This window comes from Mirounga angustirostris, unplaced genomic scaffold (assembly GCF_029215605.1).
Source record: "Mirounga angustirostris isolate CCGP_5_RB_7025 unplaced genomic scaffold, mMirAng1.0.hap1 SCAF_6, whole genome shotgun sequence".
Classification (NCBI taxonomy): Eukaryota; Metazoa; Chordata; class Mammalia; order Carnivora; family Phocidae; genus Mirounga; species Mirounga angustirostris.
In genome coordinates this window covers 119,524,640-119,536,645 of record NW_026991714.1, presented here as the reverse complement: position 1 = coordinate 119,536,645, position 12,006 = coordinate 119,524,640, and the positions used below count along the sequence as shown (strand labels likewise).

At 45.0% G+C, this 12,006-nt stretch overlaps 1 protein-coding gene across 1 annotated transcript; it reads left to right on the top strand.

Moving 5' to 3' along the window:
* The first annotated feature begins 633 nt into the window (after positions 1 to 633).
* ANKRD1 (ankyrin repeat domain 1) lies at positions 634 to 9,919 on the top strand. The gene is made up of 9 exons (XM_045878396.3): positions 634 to 1,020; positions 1,673 to 1,852; positions 2,729 to 2,866; positions 2,995 to 3,102; positions 4,320 to 4,418; positions 5,808 to 5,906; positions 6,151 to 6,249; positions 6,388 to 6,486; positions 9,040 to 9,919. The coding sequence occupies exons 1-9, from the start codon at positions 994 to 996 to the stop codon at positions 9,148 to 9,150; spliced, it is 960 nt and encodes a 319-aa protein (XP_045734352.1). The 5' UTR covers positions 634 to 993; the 3' UTR covers positions 9,151 to 9,919.
* Positions 9,920 to 12,006: the final 2,087 nt, after the last annotated feature.

Genomic DNA, 12,006 nt, shown 5'->3' with positions numbered 1-12,006 from the left:
CCTCAATGCATCAGAATTATGTGGGTGCTTTGAAAAATACAGATTCCTAGGACCCACCATAAATGGATTCAGAATGCCCTGGAGTGGGGCCAGGGGATCCACATTTTTGACAAGCTCCCACAGCTGAGCGTTTTACCGATAGCATGAGAACTTTGGCTCTATGACCCAATCAGCATCATGCCACTGCTAATAACTGATCTCCTCTAATCTTGCTGGGCACCATTTGCACCAAAAAGGCCCTAGTAAGTATGCCATTTTAGATGACAGTAAGCACGTCAGGTGCTAATTATGGCCAGTGACACCATAAAATAAAAGTGCATTACTGAATGCTTTCAATTTCTTTTAATGATGGTAAGGTGGCATGTCATGGGGCCTTTTTAGCCCTAGACATCACTCCAGAGAATTCCAAACAGATATAGACAGGGCCATTAGGACCCGGATCCTTTCCTCTCAGACTGTTTACCAACGGGAATACGATGTCCTGGAGCAACACTTCCCCCAAGTGAAGTGTTGATAAGTCTGGTTATCAGCCAGATATTACTGGCAGTGTGATATGCAGGGCATTTACATTTTCCTGATAGGGCTAGTCATGTGAAAGCTGACAGAGAAGGAAAAGGAGCAGTGCTGTGGTGCAATCTCAACAGACAGCTGTCCCCTGGCTTCCCGATAAATAGGATGACTCGCATTGCTGAGCGGTGTAGTCACCGCCAAAGGAATGGCCATCTCACATTTCTTCCTGATTCACATATTCAGTGGGGTTACTTGTCAGCCCCTCCCTCGGCTGCTTCCCAGACACTGAGTCTGGAATGAAAATTCACCTGCCTCTGAGTTGGCCTCTGGTGGGGGCAGGGGTGTTACTTGGGTTCCCAGGTTGGGAGATTACCTCACCCGGCCCCAGCTATATAAGCCAACCTGTGTGGAGGGCTCCGCAGGGCTGACTTGAGGCACTCATTCCACAGGAGAAAACACACAGACAACCAACCTCAGGCCGACATGATGGTGATGAAGGTGGAAGAGTTGGTACGTAAGACCTGTTATTGTTTTGCCGGGAAAACCGGTTTAGTCTTGATTTTTATTTGAACACTGAAATGTCCTTCTTCAGGCATAATGCGCAGGTACTCTGATGTCATATATGGAACATGGTTGGCTTAAGTGATGAAATAGGTGAAATTGGAAAAATGAAGCTGGCCGTGATGAATTTTCTCTGTATTTCCTATTCATTATCTTCTCCTTTGGTTTTCTTACTAAAGCGTGGATTCCCATGTAGTTATGAGGATGCCTTAGGGAAGAAGTTCTATGGCAAGAATAGATGTCTGGGAACTTTTACGATTCAAGGCCAAGAGTCATCGAAAGTACCTGAAATGGAAGAATTTTAAATAATCATGGAGGGGTTGCAGTTTTCCTAGGCGAAATGTGATTAGGTGGATTAAAAGTGCATTTAAACATATCGACCTAACCTCAGCCTTGCTTAACCAAGAGAGGAGGACCGTGGTCTGATGGTAATCCTGGAATCCTGCAGCCGCCCATCCCAGCCTGGGATCTGAGAGCACAGTGCCCAGAGGTGGCTGTCATCAGGCAGGGAGGACCGGGGCTCCCCTGCAGCATCCTCTCTGGAGAATGATCCCAGGACAGGCCCTGCTACTACCGACCCTACAATTTTCTTTCCTCCCAGGTCACAGGGAAGAAGAATGGCAGTGGGGAGACTGGGGAGTTCCTACCTGAGGATTTCAGAGATGGGCAATATGAAGCTGCTGTTACGTTAGAGAAGCAAGAGGACCTGAAGACACTTCCAGCCCACTCGCTGAGCCTGAGGGAGCAACAGTGGAAAATTGAGAAAGAGCGAGAGGTGGAGGTAAGGGCCTTCCATGGAATCCACTAGTGGGAAGTCGGGAATGGGGTAGGAGAAAGGGGTGCCAGGCAGGAAGGAGAAAAGAGAGAAACAAAATAAATGCAACCATTCCAAAGGTGTTTCTTTGCCAAATTCAAACCCATAAAGAGGCAACTTCTGTAAGACAGGTTGTAGGAACTAATTCTTCAGCAAGACTATGACCTCTGGATTCTGAATCAATGACTGAATGTTCTATGACTATGTTCTGATTTAAAGACTTGGAAAGAGAAACATGACCAGTGAATTTCTGATGTCATACACCGTCTAGTTAGTCCAAAACAAGAGAGACCTCTTTTTCTCAATAACATGGCTTTGGCTGTGTTCACTATCTGTGTTGACAAATTCCGTGGTGCCGTGTGAATTTTCATTCCTTACTAACCGCAGATAAAACACGCATTAGTTAGTAGTAGTCCCAGGAAAGTCTGCTTCATGAGCCCTGCTTTGTAGGCTGCTGGAAAGAGACTGACATTGATATTTCAGAGCTTAACGCTTATTGTTGGATTCTTTAGAGTTAAATAAAAAATTCGACAGAAATCCAGGATTTGTTTATGGAAATGATTACATGATCATCACTTACAGACTACATCCTATCTCAATGAGTCAAAAGCTGATGCTACAAGCAGGAGAAGTGAAGATGAAGGCAATTAGCTAAAAAAGTAGACCCCCAAATACTTGAATAAGAAGTCACTAAGTCAAAGTCAAAGATGAGTTTTAAAGCGTTTTTTTTTCCCACTTTTTTGCTCCACCTGTTCACATACTTATCTCAGACCTTGCAGATTTTGTTTAGACACAACCAGAATGCCTGTCACCATATTTTGAAATACGGAATTTTTTTTTTAGCTCAAGAAGAAAAAACTAGAACAAAGATCAAAGCTTGAAAATTTAGAAGACCTTGAAGTCATCATTCAACTGAAGAAAAGGAAAAAATACAGGAAGACTAAAGTTCCAGCTGTAAAGGAACCTGAACCTGAAATCATTGTAAGGACTGTTTGCTTTGGTAGTATTACATGTCTGGTATTATGCTGCCGGGGAATAAATACCTGCGGAGGGTTTGATCGGATGTCGGAAAGCTCACGTTAGCTCTCGCGCTGTTCTTCTGGCTTTAGGTAGAACCTGTGGATGTGCCTAGGTTCCTGAAGGCTGCCCTGGAGAATAAACTGCCAGTAGTAGAAAAATTCTTGTCAGACAAGAACAATCCAGATGTCTGTGATGAGGTAAGTCTTCTACAAAGCACTGCAAAATCCAGCTCATTAATTTTGTGTTTCTTATGCTTAACTTCAGCCTTGCTAACATGGTGCCAAAAAGCAATCCACCTGAAACAGTCTCTCCAGCTGTTGTCCCAGATGCCACTAGCATATTAGGATAGTGCAGTGGTCCAGAAAAAAGAGGCTGGATTTGTGCCGTGGATTACATCATTTTCTGCATTCTCATACCCTTCTGGCTGATTTTTCAATTTGTCTTTAATTTTTATATTCTTGGGATAGATTTTTAATAAGTCAGGACCAACAAGTCCCTTTTAGAGAGATACATAATAGCATCATCCCTTTAAAAAAAAAAGATTTTATTTATTTGAGACAGAGCGAGAGTAAGCACAAGCAGGGGGAGGGGCTGAGCTGGGAATCCGACGTGGGGCTCGATCGATCCCAGGACCCCGGGATCATGACCTGAGCTGAAGGGAGATGCTTAACTGACTGAGCCACCCAGGCGCCCCAAGAGCATCATCCTTGATTGGCCTAAACACATCAGCACTACACAGGGACTCTGTGGACTTGAGTTCAAGTGATGGGTCTATCACTACTTGGCTATTTGATTTTAGCAGCTAATTTGCATTTTCTAGACCTGTTTCCTTGTCTGTAAATTATTCACTGGAGTGAATAATGCCATCAGCTGTTCTAGGCCAAATAATCTATTAATCCATTCATAGGAAGCCTTCTTACCAGAAACACTAATCTTTTTTGTATCCATTCCCCCCTGAACTGAATGGAGAATCATTTCTGAAGGTGAACTAAAAATGAGTCCCCCATTCTCTAAAAACAAATTGAATACTTTTTGATATTCAACCTAGCAATAGTCCCAGGTGGGAGAAAACCGTCTGATCTGCATGGCAAATTCTACACAAACCACGAAGACACAAAATTCCAGAAAGGGAAATGTCAGCGTTGAGGTAGTTGTGAACTTGAAGTTCACATCCCTCCATATAGACCTCTGAGCACTTAAGAAATGTACCTGCAGGAAACTCAAACCTCAGTTGCAGGATCACTGTTCTAGTTCTGCAATTTTAGTAAATTTGACATTTCTCATTCAAAAAGAAGCACTCGAGTTTCTACCAGTGAGGTTATCAGGGTCCTCAGTTTCATACCTCTTAGAAAGGATTTATGCTCATTTTTATATGCATCGCTCTCTCTCTCTCTTTTTAAATCTCTTCTGACAGTATAAACGGACAGCTCTTCACAGAGCATGCTTAGAAGGACATTTGGCAATTGTGGAGAAGTTAATGGAAGCTGGAGCCCAGATCGAATTCCGTGATATGGTAAATATATTTCTTTGTTTGGGAATGAGCCAAAACAAGTAGACTATATGAGGCTTGAGAAAGCCTACGATGAAAAATGGGGCTGATTGGATTGAAAATTGATCTGAGAGAACTAGGGGAAAGCTCATTTCTCCATACAGAGGGAAGTTAGGAGATGCGGCTAGGTCATGTGGAAAGTATTTTCCATACATACTGAAGAGGAGAGGAGTGTTCCAGGGAAGAGAGGGAAGTGAAAGCCACTTCACGCAATCTAATATCCTCATCAGAGAGTTGGGTCAGTATCAAGTCAGCAGCATCACTGAGACGTAATACAGTCAGCCCCTGCCTCTCAGCATCCCTGTCCTTCCATTAAACACGGCAGTCTGCTCGTGGCCCCTTGGCTGCCAGCGATGTGTCAGAATTCTCTAGCTGTGCACCTTATCTGATAGATGCCATCAGTGAGATCAGGGGCTAAACTGCATACGGAATGAACTGCATCCATGGAAAGTAGCTGCTATTCAGACCTCAATAATTCAGCTACTGTGAGTTCTACAAATACCAGCATACAGCGTATTTTATGGATGGAAGATTGAGCTGTGAAAACGCTTTATTTATTTAAATGCAGCTCAATTTGACTTTATAGCAAAGCAGAAGAGGGATATTTAAAAAGTCCAAAGAATTTGAACAAAATTGAACCCTGAAGATAAACACACAAGAAAGCAATTTAAAAAGCCCCAAAGTTTGCATGAAAAGACACTAACATTCATGAGTGTGTGATTCGGAAGGCCAGGAATATGCCAGAGTGGGGAAGAGGGCACCTCCTAAGAGGGCAGTGTGCGGTGACCAAGAGTGCACTTGAGGGACAGAGGCTGTGCCAGTCCAAATGACAGCAGAGAACAAGCAAGAGATGAGGAAAAAAACCACAGGGACACAGGAAGAGGTGACAGATCCAGATTAAAATCTCTTGGAAGGGACTACTTTTATTCTGCCAGAATTTTAAAATGCATTTGTCTAAAACTTCTGAGTATATTTGGCAAAAGTGGCTAAAAGTTCCAGGCAGATGTGGGTTTGAATATCTATTCTGATACTTACTAGCTGTGCTTCCCTGGGCAAGAAACTTGACTATTTTGGAGACTTGTTTTTCTCATCTGCCAAACGAGCACGGTCACACCTACCTCATAACATTGCTAGGAGGACCAATCCATCGGAATTGCGTAGTACCTTGTCGGCATGCAGAAATTCTCAATGAATTGTAGTTCTCGGTCATTGTAGTTGTTGTCCGGAGGGGGACAGCCCGCTGCTACCGTGGACGCCCTAGCAAATCTGGTGTTCCTGGGTCTCAGAAACCAAGTACCAACTCCTCTGACCAGTTCTTTACATTAAATCATGTCCTTTTTCCTTCTGGTATAGCTTGAATCCACAGCCCTCCACTGGGCAAGCCGTGGAGGAAACCTGGATGTCTTAAAATTGCTACTGAATAAAGGAGCAAAAATCAGTGCTCGGGATAAGGTATTTATTTCTCCTCTTCTCCCTTCTCCCCCTCTCTCCCCCTCCCCCGCTTTTTCTCCCCCTCCCCCGCCTCCTCCTCCCCTTCCCCCTCCTCTCCGAAAGCCACCTCACCATTTGGGTCAGCTGGAAGCTCATGCTGTGTGGGGCACCAGAGTGGCCACTTGTCCTCTCACACATGCCTTGGGGTCTGGGACAGCCTCTGCCGCCGAACCCCGCAAATCAGTTGCATTCTTCAATTTCCCAGTTGCTCAGCACGGCGCTGCACGTGGCTGTGAGGACTGGGCACTACGAGTGTGCGGAGCATCTCATCGCCTGTGAGGCCGACCTCAACGCCAAAGACCGAGTGAGTCCCTGGGCAAAGTCCCACCTCCCGCAGCTCCTGCCCTCATTTATCTGGAATCACTCCCCAAGCCCGGTACTCTTGTGGGACCCACTCGCTGACCTCAGGTCGCGCTTTAGCCTGTGGTCTCTGCTTCTCTAGGAAGGAGATACCCCTCTGCATGATGCCGTGAGGCTGAACCGTTACAAGATGATCAGACTCCTGATTATGTATGGGGCTGACCTCAACATCAAGAATTGTGTAAGTACCTGAAACAAGCAGCCCCCGCTTGCTGGCTTTCTGATGCACAAAAGCATATCTCCTATACCTGAAAATGCTCCCATAGTGGTAGGATTTCCGGGTTGGGGGCGGTCTTATGATGCTCTAAATGCCCCTGTCCATTCCCTTAGTGACATTGCTAGTCCTTGGCAAGGACTCGGGTCACCTGGTCAGAGATGGGGGAGGCATCATGACACAATCACAGTGTCCGGTGATTCTTTTAAGATTTGGGTGTGAAAATACGAGATGGTCAAATCGCTCACCTTCACAAACCTAAGCACAGTCTTCCCTGGCCACCCCTGGCTGAGCAAGGCCTGAGGTTGTCAGGAATAAAGACAGGCACCATTCCTGAAGGGATAAAATTCCACAGCGGTCAATGGGGCTGAGAGCCAATGAACTGAAATTAATCAATATCGAATCCGAGTAATTCTGAGTAGTCCTCCCCTCCTTACAACAGCAGGACGTGCTACCACTTTCTTCCAGGGCTAGCCATGATTTTGCCTATATTTTTTGAGATAATTTCTATCCATTCTCCACTTTGGTTTATCTGCATATCCTCAAAATAATTTCCTATATTTAGGCCCTGAAAATGCTCGTATAAGTCCCTTCTACAAGTACGTGTTAATTTAGCTTCATCTGCAAGCCAGGGAAGAGAGCCAACTTTTCCTCATGGTCCCAATTCCCAGACAAACATCATCTAATATAAGCTTTAAAAATATCACTGGGAGGAGTGGATATAAATTCCCAAAGAAATAATTTGAAAGATTTGGTAGAGGATCACTTTACGAAGAAGGAAAAGAAAACCCCAGTCATCTTCTATTGTGAATAATTTCTTCCCCTTATTGTGTTACTATGAGACTGAGAGGAATATTTTATCATAAAAAAACCCCACAAAACTGTCTTGGTGATAGGAACAAAGGTTAGAAGCAATAAATAGAGGCTGCTTGAATGGGAAAGTGTTAATAGTCGGATCCCCTCATCCTTCATATTAGGATGGTCTTGTCTAATAATTTAATCAGCAGAAAAAGAGTAGATTTAATGAAATCTCCCAAACTGCAGAAAATATGACAATTGCTTTCAGGCAGTAAGATACTGCCAGCAGAGAGAAATAGCATACAGATTTGGGGAGACTGTGTAAGTAGCCAGAAAATCAGGAGATAAATTTTAATAGAGAGGAGCTGAAGGAATTCATGGAAGAATAGCCCAAAATATACCAATGGGGCTCATGGCTTTGAATTATCAGTTAGACCCCAGCATAAGGGTCCTGGGACTATTAATGTCATTGATCCAATGGCTGGATAGTCCCCAACAGACCACTAAGCCATTGGACACCATCTTGAAGGGAACTGTAAACAACGCACACAGTACATTATTCTATTGTTGTCTCAAGCTCTGTCATCATGTGTACCAATGAGTGTTTCTCAAGGAACACACTATAGAGGCAGGAAGTTCCAAAATGGTTACAGGGCCACTAATTCAAATAAGCACAGGGGCCAGGCAGATCACCTAAATTATGTACATGGTGGCTGCAGGGCTCTGTGTGCATAGCTTCTAGAGATGATGGCTCTTCCCCACCCCAAACCATTGTTGCTCTGGGAAGCCACAGGTGTCCTGCCGGCCAACTCTTCGGATTTTTTCAGAGCGTTCACAAATTCACTTGGGAAATCTCCTAATTTCCAACTGTTGCCAATTAACTCCAACTTTTAAAAAATCTAAGCTCTGTTTGGGCCCCAACCAAACAGGTCTCTAGGCTGATTTGCATCGCAAAGCTGCCAGGTTGCAGTCTCTGAGTTAAAGAGACTTCCAAAGGAATAGGGGTGGAAAAATGTAAGACTGTCCATATTTAAAGACAAGAATTGAGAGGTGACATGGTATTCATTTTTGTAAATGTCTTGAGACCTATGCATAAGGGAAAAAGCATTTTGGTCTCAAAAATTATTTACACATCGTTGATGTCCCCTCAAAGAAAAATGAAATTTCCCAGGAGATCCCAGTGTGAAAACTCCACCCCTCAGAGCAGTAATAGTTCTGCACAGCACCTGAGGACTTCAGCCAAGGTGTCCACGCAGCTCGTTTAGCAACAGGCTTTATCAATCAGGAATCATTTTCCAAACTGATAGGAACTGGTTCTTGACCACTCTCTCCCCCATGCCTCTTCTGCAGGATACCAGAGATGTAGAGAGGCATTTTTTGAATTTCAAAATGACTTGGAATGCTCTTGCCATTTACTGTCTAGGGACTAGGGATTTTTTTTTTTTTTTTTTACCAATACCTGGGACAGTCCCACAGGGCGGGGAACAAACAGAAACATTGCTAATCTGAAATGCCAAAAGCATTCCTATGAGAAACACTGAGGGGCTGATTTGAATATAAACTGCAAATCACTCATAGTGGAAAGCCTAAAACAGTTCAATAACATACACCTATCCATTACCTCATTAAACACACATGCACACGCACGCGCGCACGCAAGATGTGCAGAATTTATAGATGCCTCCCATCTGGAAGTCAAATTTCCTCATGTATTTTGATTAGGCTGGGAAGACCCCAGTGGACCTGGTGCTGCACTGGCAGAATGGAACCAAGGCAATATTCGACAGCCTCAAGGAGAACTCCTACAAAACCTCTCGCATAGCCTCCTTCTAAAGGAAATGATACCACTCGCATCCCGTTGTTCTTCACCAGCATTTTGAAGGCACGGCCCCAGGGAAGAGCAACCAGTCCTAACATCCAGCTCCTATCCACCTGTTGTAAAGCTGCACCTAATGAAGTTTTGAGAAAGCACAGGGATATAGGTATGGGAATCTCCCTTAGTGAAACTCACTCTATTTATTTGTATTTATTCCTGTTTATTTATTTATTTATTTACTTCGATGCCACTGGTATCCAGATCCTTCGTGGTGACCCATTTGGTGAGCAAAGCTTAATTTGTATATAACACTTCAGAGCCTTCCTGTAGATTTGTCCTCAGACCACGTTAACCAGCAATATGCTGTTGGTGCCTGCTCGTGGGCACCTCGTTGGTGGAAGATATTTCAAGGTGTTTTTAAAGGACAAGGGTGATGATTACAGCCCCCTTTTCTCCTGAATTTTTAATGCTGACGTTTGGGGCAGTGGGAGGCGTGTAGCGACGGGAGAGGAGACTGTGGAATGAAGGTTTCTGTGAGAAGGACAGTAAAGCCAAGCCGTTGGATGCCTGGGCCTGGTATTTCTTACCAAGTCACACGTTGTACCGAGATGAAGAGAATGTCTTGAGTGTAAGCGGTGTGTCGTGGCAGGTGCGGGCCGCTGGGCCATGCAGAAGTGAATTTGCTGAAAAAAAAAGATGAAAGTGACTGCAAAGTGTAAATGTGTAAATGTATATTATGTTGTATGTCTATTTTATATTCATAATAAAAGCAAAATTCTAAACCTCTTTCTAAGTGCTTCTGTAAGTATGGTGGGAAAGAACCATGTGAATAAGGCCATTTGGATGGGGTTTTTTGTCTTCCGAGTTTTTGGGATTAGAAATGTCCTGTAAAATAGTACCTCTCAGTATTGACCATGTTTGCAGACCACCTGAGGATCTTGCTAAAATGCAGATTCTGATCCCTCCTGTTGCGGGGGTGGGGGACGGGCTGGGACTCTGCATTTCTGACAAGCTTCCCGGTGATGCAGAGGTGGTGATTGGTACACCACAAACACACATTGAGCAGCAAGGCTGGGCAAAACCATCATCAGGATAGAGTTCAAGTTCCTCGGGCCCCAGTGGTGGGGAGAAAGAGACCCCTGGTGGGCAGAATGATTACTGCAAGTTAAACAAGTGCTCTTTGGGACATTCCCTTCAGGTCTAATCTGAGGTTTAACGATTATTGTGGACACCGGCTGTCGGTGTCAAAGGCTGCCCATGAGAAAACACACCTGGTCAATGATTTCTGACCCCCAAGGGGAGCCATTTTGTTGCCAGGTGCTGGACCAGGTGCTAAGCTAAGACCTGTGATGAGAAAACCAGATTGTCCCTGCCTGGCTTTCCTGGAACAGATGAATATTAAAGAAATAATCCCAGAAATAAATATATAGTAACAATCTGTGGTAAGTCTAATGAAGTAAAAAAGCAGAGTGCTGTGAGAGTCTCAGATGCAAAGGCACACCATTTGTTGGGGAGGGGCGGGGTGGGGAAACTCTGTACAAAGACTTCACTGGGGTGGTGACTTTTGGGGGGCGGGGGAGTCTGAAGGGTGAGCTGGAGCTATTCAAGCACAGCGTTCCAGACAGCAGAGAGGCCACCGGAAAGGGCAAGGTCATGGGAAAAGTCTGGCACTTTAGGAAATGTATGAAGGCCAATGTGAAACACTGGCACTGGGGTCTCCCACCCCCAAAACTCACCCCAGATGGAAGAACACACACGGCCCCTTCGCTGTGCCTCCAACACTGAGAGCATGTGCAGGCCTGGTCCATGAGCAGGTGTTCCAGTCAGTTGCTCACGGACACGTACGTTGGCAGGATGGTTTGAAATATTTTTGAGCCTTTTTTATCCAGTCTCCTAGCCTCCTAAGGGCATCAGGAGCTTCAGTCCCTCCATTGTCTCCCTCCCGCTAGGGTCCTGGCTCTAACCCGTCTTGTCCTTAAGGCTCAAGGTCCTCCCATTTCTTCCTCTTAAAGCACCCACGACACAAGTCACATTTCTCTTGCTGGTACTGGTGTCTCCCACAGCATAACGTGGTAGGTTATTATGTGATCAAGTTCTCTCTTTATGATGCCTTCCTCACATCCCCCTACCCGCAACAGCTGGGAAGGCAGAGAAGAGAGTAAGGGATTAAACCACTTTCGAGTCACCACATAAGGAGATTTCCACTAGCACAGAGGTGGAGGGCATGAGAGACAACACGGGGTAAGTCCCATTCTAACAAGGCCAACTCGGTCACCTCTGCTAATGGAGAAAATAAACACTTCAGGCCAAGCTTTCACCTGTCTCACAGGTGGTCAACTTTTAAGCTCGTTGTCTTGCCACCTGAGCCAGCTCTTTGCCCACAATCTGTCTCTCGTCTTGTCTCTTGCTTAGTGAAGAGAATGTCCCATTGACCAACAGACGCCTGGTAGTTGTTCTTGCTTCTCTTTTTCTCCCTCCTTTCTTCCAATCAACCTCCAAGTCTTCTTACCAAGTATCCTCCCTAAGTAGCTCTGCAGTCTGTCCACTTCTCCCACCCCAGGGGCCACCACCCTAGCTCAGATGGCCACGGCATCCACCTGATTACTGAAATGGCCCTTGCCAGGCTCCCAGCCTCTGGCTCTCTTCCCACCAGTCTGTTAAGTCGCAGCCAGAGTGACTTTTCTAAAATGCAAATCTGGTCAAGTCCTTCACCTCTTTAAAATTCTTCAGTGGCTTCCCATTTCCCTCAGGATGAAAACTCAACATTTTTCAAAAATCCTTGAAATCTGACTGCCTTTAACTCTCTATTCTCATCAATTTCTCATCACTTTCCTCACTAAACTCTGAATTTCAACTCTGTGGACTTTTCAGTT